The following is a 23,172-nucleotide window of genomic DNA, read 5'->3' on the forward strand; positions in this document are numbered from 1 at the left end:
AGACTTAATATAAAGCTCCAGTAATCAAACAGATTAGTGGAACAGACCAGAGAATTCAGAAATAGACTCATACATACACATCAACTGATTTTGAAGTCAGGTGCCAAGTCAATTCAATGAGGAGAGGAAAGGTTTTTAAACAAATGGTGCTGAAATAACTGTATATTCCTCAAAACCTACCTCTGTAAGTGAATATTGATGAGATGAATCAGACTTAAATGTAAAAAGCTAGAACCATAACGTTTCTGTAAGAACACATAAGAAGTATTTTTATCTTACGGTAGGTAAAGATTTATTAGCGAGGACACAGAAAATATTAACCATAAAAGAAAAACATAGATAAATTAGGCTTATTAAAAATTGAAACATTCATTATGAAAATGAGTAAGTAAGCCACAGACTGGGAAAAATATTCTCAATACATATATATGACAATGGACTCATATCCAGAATATATAATCAACAATAAAAAACCCCAAATTACCTAACTTTAAAAATGGGCAAAAGACTTGAGTAGACACTTTATAAAGGATGCTTAACACACTAGTCATCAGAGAAATGAAAATTAAAACCACAATGAGACACCATTTCACATCTACCAGAATGGTAAAACTTTAAAACACTGACAACATCAAATGATGAGGATGTGGAGAACCAGACCCTTTATACACTGCTGGTGGGAATATAAAATAATACAACTTCGGAAAATTGTTTGGCAGTTGACATCCATTTCTTTAATGACCCAGCAATTCTACTACTGGGTATTAATGCAAGAGAAGTGAAAATATATGTCTACAAAAAGACTTGTACAAGCATATTCATAGACCTTACTCATAATATCCTCAAAGTGAAAACAATCCAAATAAATACCAATAGGAGAATGGATACACACATTTTGATATATTTATATAATGAAATACTACTTAGGAATAAGAAGAAACCATTGATACACACGACGAAGTGGATATTTCTCAAAAAATACCATGTTGCGCAAAAGAAGCCAGACACAAAAGACTATATACCAAATGACTTCATTTATATGAAGGACAAAATTGGGCAAAACAAATGTAGGGTGATAGAAATCAGAGAACGGCTGCCTTTGGGGTGGGGGGAAGTTGAACAGAAAGCACAAGAGAGAATTTTCTGGACTGATAGAAATATTCTATATCTTATTTCTGGAGGTGACTGCATGAGTATATATCATTGTCAAAACTTCTCAGACTGAACACTTAAAATTTGTTATTTTATTGGCTGTAAATTTTACCTCAATTAAAAAAGAAAGCTCAGGATAAAAGAGCATGGCGTGTTTATAGGTGCAAATGACTAAGATACTCAGGGCTGATAGTTAATTCTTTTCTTTAATTTTATCCCAGGAAGCAAGAGTTCAAACCCCTGTCCCCTTCATAAATTATTCCTGTATTTTAATCCACAGTGATTAAAGAGTTATTTATTAAAGCCCTTTCTCCTCATGATATATGTCATACGGGGGTTGAAAACATCAACATTGATGAAATAAATCTTATTTCAAGGGAAATAACCCAGGGCGTGTAAAAAATAATTAGCAACATGTGAGAAAGGACATGCCATCTGGTTTTAAAAACTTTGGCTGGTGGAATACAGACAATTTGGGTGGGGAGAACTACTTAAATAAGCTTCTGTACTCTACTCCTTCCACCTCCAATTTAAACTCTAAGTTTTAACAACAACAACAAAAATCAATAAGAAATAATTGGTATTTGAAAAACAAATCCTGTGACCATAGATTATATTATGATGTGAAGAACTTAACTAATTCATGAACCTTTCCCTTGCACATGATTTACTTCTACAGGCAAGACACTGTCTCTTGCAACTCATTTTTGTATCCTTAGAAGAATCTAGGCCAGAATCTTGAAAATAATGGATCTGCAATAATTATTTATCGACTTGAATTAATAAAGAAATATATTTATTGATTAGTTAGAATTTAAGTCCAAATTATATGTTCCTGTAATGGAAAATGTACTGAAATTATTTTATAATATCCTCATATAAAACGTCTGAACCAGCAATGATCTCATTTGGTAATTTATGAGAAATATATTTAAAAGGAGTATATGAAATGATATATAAGCCTAACTCACTCCAGCTTAAAAATATAAGCATATTGTAACTATCTGGCTAGATTTTTGAAAAAATTATTTTAAAAGTACAATTGTTAAAAATATAAAAAACAAACAAACCCCACTGAGTCTAGTTTTGGTCTCCATTTGAATCTCTAAATGATTTTAAGGCTGCAAGTACATTCTTTTGAACTGAACACCACACTGGCAAGATCAGAAAAGCTGTGAATTGAGAAGGAAATTGTTATTCTGGTAATGGAACCTCCTCTTGTGAGTATCACTCTGCTAGCAGCTGAGACTTCAGGGGATTCTCACCAGGAAAACCAGCCGGCCTTTAATCACATATTACAAGAGCATTTGTGAGGCTTTGTAGGCAGCCTTCCTCCAAGACTTTTCTGCTGTGTTCTTTCCTGAGCACAATAGGTTCAAGATGGCTGATGCTGTTTCCTAGTTATGCCAAGACCCTCCTGAATGCCACTGGCCTTTCATCACAGAGATGGATGGCAAAACATCATATGTGAATATCTCGTTCTAAATGGGGACTCCCACGATCATGTTATTTTTGGGAGAGCAGCTCTCTGGCTCCATGGATATCACTTGAACAGAGTAACCACATTCTTCTGCAGCTCTTGCTCGATCCAGATCCACCAGGCACATGCACTGTTTTCCTGAAATACAGTAAAATGGTATCAGGAGCCACCCTTCAGCTAACAGTGCAGCTGCAATTTGTTGAAGGGAGTCTATACAATGACAACATCTACGAGTACTATGCAGAAGGAAGTTTGCCCCCAAGTCCTGTTTGGTCTCTTTCTATTTAATTCCTGATCAGCATTGAGAGAAGACAATTACAAATATATGACATTTCACATATTTGTTTCTGCTAGTAATTTAAAGAATGTTAACCTTTTAAAATGTATTTATAAATAAATCTCAAATTAAAAACTACAGATTCTACTTCCCACTTTGGTTAAAAATCCATTTTAACACCTTTTCTCTTCATGCCTTATGGAAATACATTATATGCAATATTGTAAAAACAAAAAAATCTGTCTTTAAGAATGTCTAAAATAACATCCAGACAAAGGGATACCTGAAAGCCATGTTACATTTTGCACATGGAATTTTCAGGACAATGAAGACATGAGAAATAGAAAGTATTTGAGAAGATTCTCAATTGTGTGCTGATTATTTCAGGTGCATATGTAATGCTGAGTGTAATATAATCTTAACTTAATAGAGCTCCTGTACCCCTATGAAACAGAGGTATTCAATTTTCTTTCTAATCTTGGAAAACAAAAGAGGAAACCTGACTGGCAAGCAAAGCAGTTATTTTGTGTCCTTTGGCAAATGCAAACTTTTATTTCAAAGTAGCTAGGGAAAAAAAAATCCAACTGATTTGGGGTTGAATATATTCAAAGCTAAGGCTTACTTTTACACTTTCAATTTCTTTAAACTCAATATATAAACTTTTTCATCCTCTTGGAAAAAGGTTACTGACTATACGGAACTTCATTCATTCCATTTTTTTCTCAATAATTATAATAATGCTTATATATTATTTTTAAAAGTTTTATTTGAATGACAGCTAAACTAAAATAGCTTTAGAAGTGAAGACATAACTGAAATAGAGAAGTTCTTCTGCAGAAGACAGATGAATCCTCCCGGAAAAAGAGTGGAAGGTGAAATCAGTACGAAAGAAATTGACAATGAAAGATTCAGATTTAAAATATGTTGTACATTTCCCTTAAAAGGCCCCATGCCAAAAAGGATGAACTGCGATAGAAACGATATAAGAAGTCATGTCTAGAATTCTATTTAGGCTAAATGGCCCCCTCTTCATCAACAGCTGCATGGCTGACATTCTTTTTTTCCTTAAAATATTGTTCCTCCTTTAAGACATCTGTAAATGTGTACACACAGCCCCCCCCCCCCCCACTTCAATTTAAAATGAAACATTCTCTGTAAGAATGGGATGCTCTACATTCCTTCAGTACCCACCCTGGGTTTACACTGCAGCTCATTTACCCTTGGCTTTGATCCCAGTCCAGTTAATTTTCCTTTTGCATTACACAGAAGAGTCTCATGTTTTTACATGTTGAAGAAGTGTCTTCACAACTGAAATTCAGTTGTTGGTAGTCTACCTTTTGGGGTCTGGGAAGCTTCCTAAAATGTGCACAGAACAAAAAGTATGGTTCAAAGAATAGATGTAGACATTTCAAAGGAGTCCGTGACTTTGAACCTGACTTTCCCTCCCTTCATGCCAACGATCTTGCCAAATGTTCCTCCTCCTCGACTCCGGCAATTTCCCTTCCAGCCACTCCTGTCTGGTATGATGCCTAAAACATCAACATGGACACCCCCATCCACCACATCAATTCTGCCTTCACTGAGTCTAGCGGAGTTGTAGCAAATGTAACTTGATATATATATGTAAATTATACCTTTCTATATATGTACTCAACTGTACATTCAAATGTGCATTTGACTACTCAAAATATTGGGAATGGGAAAAAGAGGAGGAAGAGGGAAAGAGGATGAAAGAGGTTGCATGCAGGAAAGAGCAAGCTTCTTCCATTATGTTTATGTCCCAGGGTGTGAGAAAAAGAAGGAAATCACTTCTTCCTTCAGACTCAGGTCTCAAATGCCTCTGCAGCTGTGATTATCTTACTATGCTGACTTTGATTTTAGAGTTTAAAGATAACTATTTCTCATACAACATGGTCCCTAAATGCCAACTAGTTACTATACCTGGTGCTGAGCCAAAGAAACAGCAATCTGTTTTCCACTATCGCATGATGGTGTCCAATGCGGGGCTTTTCTGAATAATTTTTAAGATTAGTTGTGACTCCATTCAACCATGTTAAGCCCTAATTTTGGAACCTAACCTTCCAGTGATGTGACTCTATCACTGGGGGTCATTGCAAAAATGGAGCTTTATGTCTGGGATCAAATAATTTGCGTTTACAGCGTGGCTTCACCATCCACCAGGTGAAGGATCCTGGGCCAAGCTTTTGTCCCAGTTCTCCCATCCGTAAATGTAAATAATAGCACATACTCCACAAGTATTTTTATAAGAATTTATTGAGATAATGGGTGGAGGTCATTTAGCTCAGAGCTTAAATGTGCAATAGCTGTTAGATGCTATTATCCTTCTAAATGTGATTTCTTTTTCTAAAGCCAAGTCTTGGATAAATTCATTACTTAAACTTGAAATGCTATTTTTCTTCCAAGTTAGGTAATGTTTAATATTACAAATGTCAAATAAATTGGTTTATGATTAATAATATATGAGTATACTTTTTTCTGAAAAGAAAACATTATCATGCTTGTTTATACATTTTGTAATATATCAATTTTGGCATGCATAGTTGATTTTCCCATCTTTAGTATTTTCTTTTATGGCTTTTGATAGATTCTTCAGTTTGTTTGTAACAATAAGAAAGAGATTTAACATAATAATTCTACTCAATGTACAAACATTTGAAGATATATTTGAAAGTATTAATGTTGACAAAAATGGGATAAATATTGTTATAGTTAGTGCTATAAAATCAAGATGGATTTTTTTTTTTCTGGGAAAAACAAACTTTAGTGCCTTGTTGATAAATGGACAATATAGAGGTTCCCTATTTTCCTGTATAGAGTTGATCCATTCATCCCTAGGCATCTGGTAGATAATCTACTCAACAGCTGCTGTGTGAAAACACATACCTATGAGCCTTCGTTGGGGTGGAAGCTGGACAGCTGTCTGATCTGCAAATCTGCACAGAATCATGTGTTCCTAAAAGAAAAGGCAATAGGTTGTAGCTTTATTTTAAGCTTCTGCTTCAAAATTAAAAAACAAAAAATTAACTCATTTTTCTAGAACCCTGCATCATTTAATTGCATAAAGTGCCACACAAAGAGTACTTTCGAAAGAAGTACATTCTCAGAAAATGGTGCTCAATAACTTTTCTCTCTTCAAGTAGAATGCTCTTCAGATGTAGTTCATAAGAGCAGGTGCATGGAAAGTCCTCAGGGCTCCTTAACCAGCTGCTTTTAGCCAAAATATGGTTACAATTTGTGGTTATAATGTGTTAAACTAAAAGACCTAAAAGTCACTTATATTTTCCTTTTAATAAAATTTGAGTCTCAGGAACATGCCTCCAAGAGGACATTCTCAGTGGCTTTCCCTCCACCGCAAGAAGGAAAGGAAGTACTATAGATCACTACTGCGGCCTCTGCAGTTCTCCCGCATCCCCAGCAGGGTGCTGGCTCCTCTTTTCCTTTGCTGGACGCTTCCCTTCACTCAGTCCCTTCAGAGGAGAGGAGGCTGGCCCACTCCCTCCTCTCACTCCAAAAGGCTGCAGGAGGTGCATCTATTTGTGCTTTAAGACAGACCATAAAGGGGACTGGAGAGAATGGGAGGGAGATTATTGCTTCTGCTAAACAATTTTAGGAAAGATTAGATTAATGAAAAAGAACAAGGCTTTAAAAGGACAGAGAGGTGATGAGTCTGCACAGCACTGTTAAACCTGCAAGCAGCCCAAGGTGAGTGATTAGTCAGAGCTGAGATGGCTACAATGCTCCCGTGACAACTGCTGATTCAGAACAGCTGCCGTTTCCAAGTGTGTGAATGATCTCACCTGTCAGCTTAGCAAACGCGTTGAACTCAGATCAATCATTTGTCTCCTTGGTCTTTTGTACATTCAATTTAGGGGCCGAAATTTTTTTATTTATAAGGTTCTCATGATTACTTTCTTAAGTAAGTGATTTGCAATGTTGGCTCTTTTTGAAGGGTTATTTTTGTCTCAATTTTTAATAAGGTTATTCTGATTACCTTATTAAGTGATTATGTGATGGTTCTTTTTGAAGGGTTACTTTTGTCTCAACTTTACAAAAAAAACCTCTTAATGCTCACTATAAAATTTAGTGGCAATGGGTATGAGACTAATAAAATGATTCAAATGAATAACTTTTATTAAGCTCCCATGAACTGGCATAAAGGGACAGAATAATTTAGAATTCTGTAATCTGAATAAAAGCATGCCCTTTGTCCTCATGTTTGTAAATTAAGGTTCACTTTAAGTGAAGGTTATGTCAAGGCAATCACAACCTCAGATGAGGTTCACTCCCCTCATCCTGATAAGTTTCATCATATTTTATTGAAATTATTTGTTATGTGTTCTCCCCAGTAGAAGTTAAGTTCTGAAAGGGGAAGGCACGTAGTAGGTACTCAGTAAAGGCTTGCTGGCTAAACTGAACTATACAGGAAAACACTTCCAAAGTGACTCTCAAGATATTTGGGGACCAGGTCTGTTTAGTTCTGCCTGCCAGTCCACCCACCATGGTTAAGAAATACTGAGATACCATCTTTTAAAGGCATTGAGAGGTTAAGACTTCTCCACAGAGCATTTACACCTAAGACACTCAAAGGGCGTGTGGCCAAGCAGCCTGGGTGCCCCATCTTTTCCAACTCTAGATTGTATATTTTTCTTCCCAGCCAGTGAGGCTGTAGCACCCTACCTCCTCACTGCCCTAGGTTTTTCCCATATATCCTCTTAGATTCTGCTTCACCTAGCATCATTCAAGGAGGGATTAAAAACAAGGGTCTAGTTTTGGGGTTTTGTTTATTTATTTTTTGCTCAGACTGGTGACTCGAAACTATGTAATGTTCTGACTACTGCTGGAAGGCAATTCTCTGTGGGTCTCTCCTGTTTCTTCACATTTTACAAGCAGAGGCACTGCCTTTGTTCCAGACCAGGGGCTGGCAAACTATGTATAGCCCCTTGGCCACATCCAGCCCATGAACTGCTTTTGTATGGCTTGAAAGTTAAGAATGGCTTTTACATTTTGCAACGGTTGTAAACGAGTAACAACAATGACAAGGACAATGTAGAGTATGTGGGAGATTTGTAAGTGGTCAGCAAAGCCTAGAATATTTACTGTCTTACCCTTTACAGAAAAATTTGCCTCTGTTCCAGACTACCTTTGCAAAGACATTCGTATAGTGAACGGCCTTGGAGACTATTGAGTGTCTCTCTCTGGAGCAAAGGGGAGGCATGCCTACTTAAAGATTACATCTTAAAACATCTGGGTTTCCTAAGCTCAAGTTTTCTCCCCTGTAATGCAACTCACTGTATACATGCAGGTGTCGCCTGGCCCTGGTTGTGCTGCCCTGGGGGAACTGGGCCTCAGGGAGTCAGTGTAAGAATGACGACAGCCTGGCTGTGCCTACTGCTGTGAGCAATTCTACCCATTGTCTCTGACTCAGGAGTTTCCTATCTTCTGCCAGCGTCCAGGCAACCGTGCCCGGCCAACTTGTTAGCTTGTGAACATGGTAAACTCTCAGACCTTCCACAAATCTTGTCAACTACTTGAAGATTAATCTTGATTTGCCAACAACAAAAAAAGTCGTGTTAGACATTCATGAGTAATTCAAGTGTAACTATCCATTACATACTCCATTCGAAATCTGAGAGGGAAAATAAAAAGGATTAAAAAGTATATGAGAGGACTTCCTAGGTGGCGCAGTGGTTAAGAATCTGCCTGCCAATGCAGGGGACATGGGTTCAATCCCTGCCCCAGGAAGATACCACATGCCTCGGAGCAACTAAACCCGTGCGCCACAACTATTGAGCCCATGTGCCACAACTACTGAAGCCCATGAGCCTAGGGCCCATGCTCCACAAGAAGAGAGGCTACCACAATGAGGAGCCTGCGCACCACAACGAAGAGTAGCCCCTGCTTGCTGCAACTAGAGAAAGCCCGTGTGCAGCAAAGAAGACCCAAACACAGCCAATAAAATAAATAAATAAATAAATAAATTTAAAAACAAACAAAAAGTATATGAGGAAAACATCTAGATCTTTTTAAAGTTACCTTGTATGATAAAGTTTTCTTGAATTGTTCACTGAAATAGAACAGAGAAAGAATTACTCATTTTAAATACCAACGATTGAGTAGAAATAGTCTTGAAGAAATTAAATTATAAACAAAAATATGTATTTTATCTGAAGAGTATGTAATGCTATCCTGAACTAAAAACTATGCCAGTTTGAAATATCTTTATAAAAAGACAAAAGCATACCATCGGTATGTAATTAATTTTAAAGAATTTCTTTCAAAGATTGTTTACACTATTAGAGAAGCACAACCAACTTTTTTCTCTTCTCCACATGGGTGCACACAGGTTCAGGCACTTTCAAAATGTAGGTTTTATTGTTCTTCAGGTGTGGTGACACCAACACATCAGGAGAGGACTCCATTGAAAGAAAGTTTGTTACTCACAGTTCCCAAGAAGAGGGGGCAAGCCAGTCATTCAGGGTCACATGAGGAAGCACCAGGGTTGATCAGGAGGCAGAGACAATGGGGTAAATGTGGTCAAGAGCCTTTATTATGGATTCCATGGGAAGGAGTGGCAGGGCAGGATGATCAAGCTTAGGACTGGCTGGTTTGAACAATGTCAGTAGGTTCTGAAGCATAAGGGCTGTCCCATAGGTACTAGCTGTCTGGTACCTGGCCCTAGGGTGATTAGGGTAAGGGGATAGTGACCTGGGAGTGGTCCTCTAATGACGAAGGGGGCAAATGTCTGTAAATCTACCGAGATGTGGAAAAGTTGACAGACACTAAACTGAGACTTTAAAATCAGTGAAGTGAGATTGCAGGCTGAACAACTCAAATTACTGTTGTTAAGACTCTTTATAGTGCTAGATTTACAAACTTCTTGATGGGTTGTAAACTACACATTTTATCTGTGTAGACTTAGAATGAAGTAAAATTTTAAGTATTGAACAAAACTCAAATTATATTTTATTTTTTGCTTTTCCATAGATACTTTGGTTTTTCTCTCAACTAGTTGCAAATTGTAGGAAAGAAGAAAATAATGAAAGAAAGAAAAAAGAAGGCTATTATTTTTACTTTATTTTAAATTACTTAGTAGAAGCCTTTAAGTATAAATTCGAATGGAAATTTCTAAAGTTTCTTAAAAGCAATGATGAAATGATCAAGAAGTCTGTCTTGACACATGACAGGATAGAGTTTCTGAAACTAACATATTTAATCTCTCCTATAATGAAAACGATCAGCTGGGTTCTCAATAGCTATAAATCAGAGTGAAATGTCATAAACCCCAAGAATGGCCCTCCACTAGGTTGAGTTAAAGTGGTGAGAATTAAAATGTCTCCCTTTTCTATGTGGGATAAGGACTGTAAAAATGACCATTGAGCTTGCAAGTTAATCACCACCACCCTCGGGCAGAATTTAAAACTACTACTGTTCGTTACCACTGTAGTTAGCAGTAGCTCACATTAATGGAGTGCATACTCTGTGCCACTTCTAAGTGATTTACATATATATCATTCAATTCTCATAAAAACCTTGAGGTAGTTACTATTAAAAATCCCCCTTCTGTAGATGAGAAAATGTAGGCAAAGAGTTTGATTGGATTGCCTGAGGCAAAACAATTTACAAAAGCATGAGGAGCCAATATTTGCATCCAGATGGAATACTTCCAGGTCCTGAGCACTTAACCACTACCCTCTACTGCATCTCATAGGTGATGCTTTCCATCTAGAAGTACACAGAGAAGTGCTGAAACTGGCAGACTTCCAGTCAGCTGACTCCTGGATAGACTTGCTTCTAAACTTCAGCAACAGCTGGATCTAGGAGAAAAATCAAGTGCAGACATGGAGGAGAGCCTCTCTTCTTTATACAGCTTATAAACAATCCTCGCCATGGTGGAAAAAGGAAATGAGCTCAAAACTGAAATCTCATTGTAACTTTATACCAAACGAGTTTTGTGTACCGATTTAATACCCATATGGGTGCCTTTGGCAGCACACAATATTTCACCTTTTTGGAAAATTAAACTTTGAGGTGTTCTGAATGAAACCATAACAGCAAGGACACGTGACAAAGGAAGCCCGTGTTTTGATGCAGTGCTCAATCACCATGTCTGTTGCCACTCCACAAGCGTGCAACGCCACCTGGAAAAAAAACCCAGATCTCAGCACTAAGTTCTTTTTTAACTAACAGTGATACTTTGTGCCATTGAAATAAAAAAAACAGAAAGCAACTTTTTGTGAGGATTGTTAAGAGGTTTCAAGTTACCACAATATTATTTCATAGGAGCTTACATAGTTCTCACTTGGACGTACCAAAGGACTAATTAGCTACTCATATTAATTAAGAATATTAAGCAAGAAGTTGAAAGATTACAAATGGAACATTTGTAATGAAGTGTAAGATTCATTCAATGGAAAATCTGATGTTGTTAAATATGGAAAATTCAATCTATGTGCATCTCTAAACTCATGCTCTTGCTGATTGAAAATCTGGTTCAGTTGTAGCATTGTGGCAAGAACTCTACATCGAAATCAGAATTTCTAGTCCAGAACTCTAACTGGCTGTGTGATCCTGGGCCGCTTAAAATTTAACTTCTTCTCAACCATAAACTGTGGTTCATAATACAGACACACCACAATGCTGTTGCAAAGATTAACCACAAGTGTATTTGAAAATGCTTTTTCAAGTGATGTCAATATACTCTAATCAGTGTTGTATAAAACTGATCAAATCATATTTATGTAGCACCTTTTCATATTCATATAATTACACTTCTTAACACAGAATGATGAATTGTATGAAATATTTTAATGGGTTTATTTTAAAAGGAAAAACATTATGAACTGAAGTCATGATTAGTGCATCAATAATTCATGAAAAGGAAAATACCTTTAAAATGATTTTAAAATATGTTTTTAGAACAAGTGCCTTAAATGTATCTATACTGTATTACAATCTAAAGTAGACAATCGTGAAAATTATTAGGCTAAATATGGAAAACTAGGAAATCAGATGTGGGTATCTTGAAAGACGAAGCATTTCGTTCGAAAAATGCTCAGATCTCCATTTCATTCTGAACAGAGGCAAATTGTATTGGATTATAATTGTCCTTTCTAGACACACATCTCTCAGCTTCAGGGTTGAAAGGAGATTTTAGGAAAAAGACGAGGAGATTTCCTGGAAATTTCTGGATGTTAAGAAGTATAAGTCAGATTCCCCTTTTGAACTGGAAAACCCAAACCAATGCTATACTGAGAAGAGAAAAGCCAGCTCTCTGCTCTCAACCCTGGTGCTGAATTCTTCCTTCTGCCAGGCTTCCAACATCTCCGTAGACGTCAACAATCCCTATGGTTGCTGTTGACCACCCTTCCTGTTTTGCTGTGAAACGAGAGCCGAGGCAGGCTGCCGTCCAGTGAAGGCAGCAACAACTACTGGAGAGTAAAGCATCTTGATTTCTCGTCTGCACCTTTATTTATCCAGCTTTGCAGCGTAAAAATCAGGCTAGTTCTTATTTTCATGAGTAGCTGGAGAAAACCTCATAGTAAAAATGATAGATGCATTTTTCCCTGGAGGGAGAGAGAACCGACACCTGCCCAGTGCCCTTTATGGGCTGGCAGCTGTGCTGGCTGACGGCACGCAGGTCCCTCTATGCTCACAACAGCCCTGAAAGATTTTATTATCTCCATCTGAGACGTGAGGAAATCAAAGCTCGGGGAAATGAAGAACATGCTCACAACAAGGCAGCTCCTGAAGGGCAGGATCCTGACCCAGAGCCTGACCCCAAGTGCTAATCGCATCAGGCTGCTTCCCCACGAAACCCTCTTAAAGGCTCTTAAAGAAAAGTTTTGACAATTTATTTTTATAAATCTCTCTTTACTTAGGTTCACATTCCCTTTGCTACACCTGAGAGTGAGTTTATTTCCCTCGTTTAAACAACTAATTCTAAGAACTATTTACATGATGGATTTTATTAGGTCTAAAAGGTTTTACTGCATCACATGCTCCTAATTTCCATTGTCATCAAACGCAGGTCAGAGAAAATGGGCGAATAATGATGATACAGATTAAGAGGATCATTTGAACACAAAAACTCAGCATGCAACAAAGGTGGCACTCCAAATCACTGGGGACAAGAGGACCTTTTTTTTTTAAATTTTATTTTTTTAAGCTCTTTATTGGAGTATAATTGCTTTACACTCGTGCCAGTTTTTGAGGTACACCAAAGTGAATCAGCTGTATTTATACATATATCCCCATATCCCGTCCCTCCCGAGACTCCTTCCCATCCTCCCTATCCCACCCCTCTAAGTCACCACCAAAGATGGACTTTTTAATAAGTGATGTTGGGTTAACCTGATAGCTCTATAAAAAATAAAATTAGATCCTTTCCTCTCACCACACATACATTTCAAATGGGTTAGAGATTTAACATGCAAACACAAATTAACAAAAAGACAAGTAAATTTCTCTATAACCTAGGGGAGTGGGAAATAATTTCCTAACTATGCCTGAAAGTCCACACATAATAAGGGGTAAGGTTAATAAGTACGTCAAAGTAAAAATGAAAAAACAAAAAACCAAAAAAACACAACCCTTTCAAATGGCAAAAAGCCAAAAACTATATGTAAAAAACACAAATGGTAAAGTGAGAAAAAGATTTGCAGTTCATAGCACAAAAGGTTAATATCCCTAATATATAACAAGCTTTTAAATATAAAGAAAAAGCCTAACAATCTCATAGTAAAATGGGCAAAAGATTTGGACAATTCATGAACAACAGTATGCAAATAGGCCTTAAACCAAAGTTGTTCAATACTGTTCAAAATAAGAGAAATAAGTATTGAAATTATACTAAGATACGACTTATCACCTATTAGAGTGGCAAAAATCCTAAAATTTGGTAACAGTCTATTGACCAGACTGTGAGGAAACAGACATCATCACATATTGCTGGTGGAAATACAAAAATGTCACAACCCTTTGGAGGAAGAACTTAGCAATATTCAGCAAAATTACGTGTAATTTGTGCTTTCACTTATAATAAAGTCTATCCAATGGACACACTGACAGACACATAAAAAGATTCATTCATTGAGGCAATATTTGAAATAACAACAAAATGGAAACAGGCCAATTCCCCACTGACAGGTCACTGGTAGGATAAATGTAATGGGGTACTCTGCAGCTATAAAAAGGAATGAAGACTCTACACGGCTATGGAAGACGTTACTGAATAAAAAATGTTTACAAATTCTCAAAATGATTGTCAGTAATCATTGGTGGTGGTGTGCTGTTTCAGAACTCTAATGTGCCTATTATCAAATAAAACAAATAAGAAACGCTATGTTATTAGGAAACAGATTTTTTTTTTAGCATAGAAGAAAAGATAAGAGATAAAGTGAGGCTAAGTTAAAATCCCATACTGCTGAATTTAAGTTGAAAGTATCAGTATGAACCCATAAAGACCTTGTTAAAATAAATAAATAAATAATAAATAAATAAATAAATAAATAAATAAATAAATAAATAAAAGGTATAGTCAGTGCCTAGCCCTGACCACTGAAAAGCCTAGAAACAAAGACCAAACCAGTAGCAATGACCATCCCTAGTACCTAGACTGTGGTCAATAGCATTTGCTCTTAAAAGAATTTTGAGCTCCATGGAGATGGAGCTGATGTCAGACATGAGACAGGAAATATACTAGATGAGCTGGAACATCCTGTTATACTGAAAGCATGGATGCTATCAAATACTATTGAAGCCTTGTCAGAGACTCAGGAGCCAACCCAAGAAACTCTCACTGAACAAAGATGGGAATGAGCATCAATGAGAACTGTAACAGCAATGGATTGAAGTATTTCAAATATTAAATTGGCTAGTCAATAATAATTACACCAAAAAAAAAAAAAAAAAGCCTAACTGGACACTTCTGGCAGATAACCAATTCACTTTGAAAACTGGAAAATATAGAAAAAGAATCAACTTTTCTCTGGCCTTTCCTATGTGACCTGTACCTCAGTGTAACCAAATTGTTGATAAAGGAAAGTAAATGAATGTGGAATATTAAAATAGAAGAATGTCACCAATTTGAAATAATGAGCTGGGGCAATGACCATGAATGCTGCTCACGTTACACAAGAGACAATCAGACAAGTGCCTACTGATAGAACACATCACCACCTATGATGTATTCTTACCCCCAAAGTGAACCTGGATCTGATTATGCCTCTACAATCTAGACCTAAGTACCAACCTCTGGGCAATACAGGGAACAGCGTAGTATGTGAAACACCACCAGGGGGATGCAGTCAGCAAAATCCACATTGCAGGGAACTCTAAAGGACAAATGACATGGTATATAAACAAATGAACTGCAAGTAAAAAAAAGAGATAGGGATGGTAAGGAAAGCAGAATGATCTCCTAAATACGTCCACATTCTAATCCCTGGAATCTGTCAACACGACAAGAATTTTTTGCAGATGTAATTAAGATTAAGGACCTTAAAATAACAAGATTATTTTGGATTACACGGGTGGGCTCAATCTAACCATGTGAGGCTTTAAAAGTAAAGAACTATCTCAGGCAGGAAACAAGAAGATGAGATAGAAAGAAAAGTCAGAGAGAAGGACTTGACCCACCATTGCTGGCTTTCATGGTGAAGGAGGCCATGAGACAGGGAGCGTTGGAAGCTGTAGAAGCTGGGAACAACTCCCTGCTGACCCAGCAAGGGAACAGGAACCTTAGTCCTACAACCGCGTGGAGCTGAATTCTGCCAACAATTTGAATGGTCCTGGGACCACTCCATCAGGGACTTCAGATAGGAGCCCAACCAAGTCAACACAGCCCAACCAGGTCAACTGGTTTTGACCTAATGACACCTGGTGCAGACAAACTAGTTGAGCCCAGGTGGATTTCTGACCTACAGACTGTGAGATAATACATGTTATTTTAAGCTGCCAAGTTTGTGGTAAATTGTTACAGCAGAAATAGAAAACAAAAGCAGATGAAAACCTATAGATTTTAAACCTTAAGATTCACATCCACCATTTCCACTTTTGTATCTTATTTCAATTCTTAGTAAAATAAATACACGCACACAAAAAGTCATGAGACAACAACTGGTGTGCAGAGCTTCTGCAGCAACATGAAGCTGAGTGATTTTGTTGAGGAATTTGTTATTCTTTCTTACTGATCATTAAAGGTCTATAATTACTAATAGTTTTAGAAACCGCACAATTCATTGATTTGTTAATCAGTTCATTCATTAATTCATTCAGCAATCACTGGGCACTTCTTATATATCAATATTATGGCTTGGAATACAAAGGTCAAAATACAAAAGTCAAAAACATGATCTCTTTTCGATAGTCTGTCAACAGTGACAACTGTATCCAAATCACGTAATACATTAACTTGATGTGCAAATTGTACAGGTTTAAGCAGCTCACAAAGTTCTGGTTATTTTATGTGCTAACATGTGCAACTCACAGGGGATACTACACACCAACAGCATCCAAGGAGTACCCAAACCTGTATAATACAAGACACAATGCGTTAAATGCCATTAAAAAAAGTACAAACAGAAACATCAAAGGAGGGGGTGGGATATTCAGATGAGGAAAAATCAGGGATGGGACAGGAGGAGGTATTGTTTAAGGAGGGCCTTGTAGGATAGAAAGGAGTCCCAAAAGCAAAGGATTAACAAGCACAGAGGGAAACAGTAGAAAGCATTTTCATGAAACAGGGAGTGATACTGATAATAGTATACCTTTAATATTCCTAGTAATGCTAAGTGCTTAAACTAAGTGCTTTCCATGTATTTACTTGTTTAACGCACAACAACCCTATGAAGTAGGTACTATGTATATATATATATTTTAACCTATTTTATTGTGGTGAAAAACAGAGAACATAAAATTTACCATCTTGACCACTGTAAGTGTACAGTCCAATAGTGTTAAGTATATTAACATTGTTGTGAAACAGACCTTCAGAATTTTTTCATTTTGCAAAACTGAAAATCTATACCTATTAAACAACAACGTGGCTTTTCTTCCTCCCTCCAGCCCCTGGTGACCACTACTTTCTGTTTCTGTGAATGTGATTGCCTTAGATACCTCATATAAGTGGAATCATATAGTATTTGTCTTTTTGTGACTGGCTTACTTTATTTGGTGTAATGTCCTCAAGTCTCATCCATGTTGCAGCATTTGATAAGATTTTTTAATAATATTCCATTGTATACACTCATCCCTTCATATCTGCAGGTCCCACATCTGCAGATCAATCAACCTCGAATTGAAAATGTTAAAAAAAAATCCCAGAAAGTTCCAAAAAGCAAAACTTGAATTTGCCATGCACCAGCAACTATTTACATAGCATTTACATTGTACTAGCTATTATAAGTAATCTAGAGATTATTTAAAGCATCATTTTATGAAAGGATATATGTAGGTTATATGCAGATACTATGTCATGTTTTATAAGGGACTTGAGCATCCTTGGACTTTGGTATATGAGGGGCTCCTGAAACCAGGCCCCCATGGATACCAACGGATAACTGTATATATATATATACACCACATTTTGTTTACCTTTTTATCCATCCATGGACATTTAGGTTGCTTCCACCTCAGCTACTGCAAATACTGCTGCTATGAACATGGGTGTACAAATATCTCAAGTGGGTACTGTTTTAAGATGAGGAAATTGAAGCCCAGAGAGGTTAAGTAACTTGTTCCAGGGGATACAACAAATTAAGGACCCCAACTCAAACAGTTTGGGGCCCCCCATCATAGACAACTATTCTATACAAATACATAGTCCCTCCTTATCCACGGGGGATATGTTCTAAGACCCCCAGTGGAGGCCTGAAACCAGGGATAGTACCAAACTCTATAAATACAGATGCAGAGGTTAGGGGCACTGACACCCCCCACCCCCACGTAGCCGAAAATCTGAGCATAACTTTATAGTTGGCCCTCCTCATCCACGGTTCCACATCTGTGCATCCAACCAACCACAGACCACGTAGCACTGCAGTATATACTTAGTGAAAAAAATTAAGTGGACCCATGCAGTTCAAACCCATGTAGTTCAAGGGTCAACTGTACTACGCTTGTCCCTATACTGCGGGGCTGGGGGGGGGGCGGGGGGTGGGTAGGGGGAGAGTGTAGTATACAGCGTGGATACCCTGGACAAAGGGTTGATTCATGTCCTGGGCTGGTTGGAGGAGACTGTGTAATTTCAGACTTATGAACTGTTTCTTTTTGGAATTTTCCCTTTAATATCTTTGGACAATGAAAGACCACAGGTAACAGAAACAGAGGAAAGCAAAACCACAGATTAGGGGGGACGATTGTATACGTCCTCTCATTTTATTCATCTCATTGGTCCTACTATCTTCTGGAATTACACCACCATAGGGAACTAGCGTGTATTCAGTGTGCTAGATGTCAAAATCTTTACATAGATTTTTTTCTTAATTTAATTATTTAATGATTATTTTTTTAATTTAATACTTTAAATAGCTCTTATTATCTCTTGTAATAACATGATAAGGTCACCTAGCCAGCAAAGATTCCAGATGAACTCTGAATCCAGGTCTGACTCCAAAGCTCACAGGCTTTCCATTACACCTTGCTATGCCTTCCCTGACCAATATACTTGGAGCTGGAAGGAATCTTAGAGACCCTTTGTTTTTAATGAAGAATTTCTGGGTATCACTCTTAGGTTCACCACTGATTTAAAAGAAGAAGGAACAGAATATGTGCTGGTTACACATAAAGGAAGTGACAAAGGAAGGAAAGGACAAAGAGAAATACATCTAATTGTTTTTCTTAAACCATTCCTACGCATAGAAACTGGTAGGAAATCTAATTTCTAATTACATTTCAAGCATCTGACCCAGAGAGTTTGTAATATAATACACAATGGATAGATTTATTAATATACACACTGGATACATCTGACAACTGTAGAAAGAGCATCAAAACATAAACTATGAGTGTTGAATAAAGGTTAATGAGCTGGGGGAAAAACACTCATATTTGATCAATGGTTAGCTGACAACACAGCCAACAAGTGTTTCACTGACTGACCCCCAAAATTTGGTATTATGGTTCTCTGTATATATACTGAATTCTAATAAAAGATAAAAATTGAATTGTAAACATCTATTGGCCAAGGTAATGTACATTCCAAAGTAAATGTAAATATTTTTGATCCAAATAAATGCTGCAGAATTCATGGACTATAAATTAGGATCTTTCCTTTACGCTTCTACTTCAACTAATCTATATATCATAAAAGTTTTAAGTATAACACATCCTATGATGTAAGCCAGTGAAATATAACTGAACAGCCAAGAAACCTCAATCCACACATCTTTGCTATATGTGGTAGTAAATAAACACAGTTAATCATCCTCACTCCCAGAAAATCTTTCAACTGGCAGCTTCTAAAAAACAAGTCAAGATTCTAGACAAACTGATTGATTCTTCTCTAAGAAAATACATGTTGATAAAGATACACATATATTCTAAAAGAATGGGTGTTGGTAAAGAGTATGTATTGACTTTTAATACAAGACATATTTTGAAAGATAGTAAGCCTATGCCTTATTCATACCCCCAAAACTAAGCTTGTGCTAGATGTATTTATGACTCTACTAGGCATCCTGTCCTTGGGGGTTTTGTTTGTTTATCCTTTTAAGATTCATTTAACATTTATTATCCTTTTCCTAGTCCAAACCATGCATAGAGGTGTTGTTATTTCCCATTTTACAAAAAGGCCAAGTGGCTGGTCCAAGGTCACAAATGACAAAGGCAAGATTTAAACTCAATCTCTCTGACACCCAAAATTATTCTAATTCTCTACGTTCCCATTTACTCCTTTCTTTAGATGTGGGGAGTGACCAGGAAGTCACTGACTGGACTCTAGTCCCAGCTTTTCCATTAACTTGCTGTGTTCCTCTTCCCCAGGTGGAGTTGTATTTACAAAATGAGAAGGTTGAACTGAATGATTTCTAAATTTGCCCCAACCCAATCATGCTCTGAGCCTTTGCTTCTCAAAGAAGGATTCTTAACCAGGTATCGTAGAAGCAAGCTTGGTCCCAATTGTGCGCTCCTGTTCCCCCTCTTTAAAAACTTCCACGCAATTATGTTATAGGTATTTGGCTTTAAAATTCAAATAATTCTAAAAGGCATGTAATGACAAAAGAGTCCCTTGTTCTGTGCACACTTCACCCCAAAAGAAAATCTGGTGACCAAAGCTAATGCTTTTGGTTTTCTGTCCTGAAGTCCATCTCTGTTTTTCTATGTAATAAATGTACATTGCTCTTTCAAATCAAAACTAACTGTGCTGCACAACTTTTTTTTTTTTTTTTTTTAACATCCAAGACTTGCCCTGCACAAACGTTCTGTACAATTCCCTATGGTACAATTTTCCACTGTGTAAAAATTGTCAAATAATTGGCCAGCTCCATTTTTCTTTCTTGGAGACATCTTTCCTCGGCCCTCTGTCCTTTTACTAAAACATGGACTCACTGCTTTCTAGGCCTGCCACCTAAGCTCTGTCTGGTCCTGTGATGTCCCTTTGCCATCATACTAAGAACTCTCTTCACCTACTCTTGATTAGATACAACTTATTCCTTTTTATCATTTACTCTCTTATTTTAGTGAAGCACATCTTTTACATAGTTTCCTGACGTACATTTTCTTGCGAGCTTGACATTTTCTTTATTACTTTCATGTGTAAGATTGATTGACTGGTCAGGCACATTTCAGGCCGGAAACTCTCCTTTAGAATTTTGAAGGCATTGCTTCACCGCCGTCTTCTAGATTTCCATGTTGCTACTGAGAAGTGCAATGGCATTTTGATTCCAAATTTTCTGTATGTGACCTCTTTTTGTTTTTTTCTCTTTGGAAACTGTTAGGAACTTTTTATCACAACATTTCTTCCCCCCTCCCCCCAACAATGTGCCTTGCTTTAGGTCATTTTTCAAGTGAGCTTTTTCAGTCAAGAGAAACACATCCTGACACGTTTTCTTATATTAGCTCTTTGATATTTTCCTCCCCACCATTTTATCTGTTTTCTCTTTCTAGTTCTCCTGTTATTGGATTTATGGACGAAATCTCTATTTGAAAAAGAAAATGCTTTTTTTCAGCTCCTATCTCTATGAGGTTTTTTTTTTGGTCCTGTTTTTTTCAGATGATGTCCTACACTTCATCTTTTAGATTTTCTACTTCCTTTTTATTTTGACTAACATGTTTTTAGAAGTTCTTTCTTGTTCTCTCTCTGATGGTTCTTGTTCTCTGATGGTTTTTCTTTTTCATTCTATTCTTGTTTCATTAATGCAATATCTTCTCTGATCTCTCCTTGAATAAGACACTTTGTCATCTTTGTTACTTTGGTCTCCTCTATTTTGGAAGTTTTCCACGTTTGATATTCCTTGGTTGTCAGTTCATATAAGAGTGAATCACTAAAAAGTTGATTGGAAGTCTGAAAAGGCTTGAAGGTAGGCTTCCTTAGCAATTGGGTGACCAGGGGGTCAGCTGGCTTTTTTTTTTTTTAAGTTACAGCTACAGTATTTTCTCTGAGGATAGTTCTGATTCTGTAGAGGAGGTCCTTTTAATCTCTTCGATTGAGGAGATGATTTTAGCTTCTGAAGGAATTCTGGAATTAAGTGCACTTAGTTCTTATTTTCAGTGTCCCATCATTCTTGCCCTTCTCTCTCTATACTTTGAGAGTCTCTGTTACACTTTTTCCATGGAGTAAACTTCTGGTCTCTTGCAGGAGTTGGGGGGAAACAGTCACTTGCCTACACAAGATGGTGGTGGCAATCTGGGTCTCCAAATAAAATTTTTAATTAAACATGATTCCAGCTGCTTCTTATTCCCTTCCTCTGAGGTTTCTGGTATCCTGAATTCCTGAAATTTTCTGGGATTCTGTGAGAGCAAAGTGATTTCCTTCCTGATAGCACTCTGAACACTCCCTCTCCCCATGAACTGAAGTTTGATTTTCCTCTTCTCTACTCAACAATATTTTCTTCAATCTGCTTTCTATCTTTAAATATTGTAGCTCAAGTTATAGAATATTGAACATTGTTTCATCAAAAGTGGGGAGTATGATTTTTCTGGTTCTTGTTCTCTTTGTTATTTGGGGGGGTCTGATATTCCTTGGGGAGAAGGGGGTTGCAACACCTCTATCTGCCACCTTCACCTGGAGAGTCCTTCATTGCCTTAATGATTTTTTAAAACTGTGTTTGCAGAGTATATAATTTCTCAAGTTCCTTTCCCTTTAAAACAAGGATTATATAAATCATTCATCAAAAGTGTTACTGAATTACATTCTATAATTGCATATGCTTCTAATTGTATACTAACATACATAACTAGAAATGAGCTTGTAATTAAGCACTCAGCACTGATGAGTCATAAACAATCACATTAAAAATTGTTATGGGTGAAACAGAAAAAAGTAAATACAGATAAATCAAAAATAAACTGTTTAGCGATTTTGATATATGTTGATAAATAGAAAATATTCACCGATACTGTTAGAAATCAATACCTTATCACCTGTTTGAGATGACTCCATGTTACTATTGAAATTACCCAACTAAAACATTTTGGTGGGCAGTTTCTGTTTCCTAAGGCAAAGTGTGTTTTTCCATAGTCATGGCCTTTTCAGTAATACTATCTGACAACAACGTTTTTGTTATATTGTTTGAGAGCATAGGTATTAACACACATAATAAATTCGGTCTTAAAAAGTAAAATCTTATAAAGTAAGTTTTCACAATAAGGAAGATTATTTATCTTGCACTAGAGAGGAAGGTGATAATAGACCTCATAAAAAAAATAGCCTTAAAAAGTCCACTTTTAAAGCAAACTTTTCTAAGTTGCCCTTTAAGGGTATGATAATTGATATACACTATTTTGGTTTGGGCTGCTCTTAAAAAACTATCATAAACAGGTGGTTTAAACAGCAAACATTTATCTTTCTCAGTTCTGGAGGCTGGGAAGTCTAAGATCAGGGTGCTGGCAGCTCTGATGTCTAGTGAGGACGACCTTCCTGGTTTGCAGATGGCTGTCTTCTCACCATATCATCACACAGTGGAGGGCTAAGAGGGGGCACACGCCCTTTTCTCTGCTTGTGAGGGCACTAATTCCACTCAGGAAAGCACCACCCTCAAGACCCAATGACCTACCAAAGGTCCAACCTCCTAATACCATCACGTTA

General features: G+C 37.1%; 1 protein-coding gene across 1 annotated transcript in view; it reads right to left on the reverse strand.

Moving 5' to 3' along the window:
- Positions 1-285: 285 nt before the first annotated feature.
- The window catches only part of GSTCD (glutathione S-transferase C-terminal domain containing), a 129,203-nt gene continuing 106,316 nt past the window's right edge, over positions 286-23,172 (reverse strand). The window contains exons 9-12 of the mRNA XM_057706765.1: positions 10,935-11,068; positions 8,964-8,994; positions 5,814-5,883; positions 286-2,770 (exon numbers count right to left, since the gene is read on the reverse strand). Of these exons, the coding sequence (XP_057562748.1) occupies positions 2,634-2,770; positions 5,814-5,883; positions 8,964-8,994; positions 10,935-11,068 (372 nt within the window). The 3' untranslated portion in view covers positions 286-2,633. The remainder of the gene's footprint in view (positions 2,771-5,813; positions 5,884-8,963; positions 8,995-10,934; positions 11,069-23,172) is intronic.

Source organism: Hippopotamus amphibius, chromosome 13 (genome assembly GCF_030028045.1).
Source record: "Hippopotamus amphibius kiboko isolate mHipAmp2 chromosome 13, mHipAmp2.hap2, whole genome shotgun sequence".
NCBI lineage: Eukaryota > Metazoa > Chordata > Mammalia > Artiodactyla > Hippopotamidae > Hippopotamus > Hippopotamus amphibius.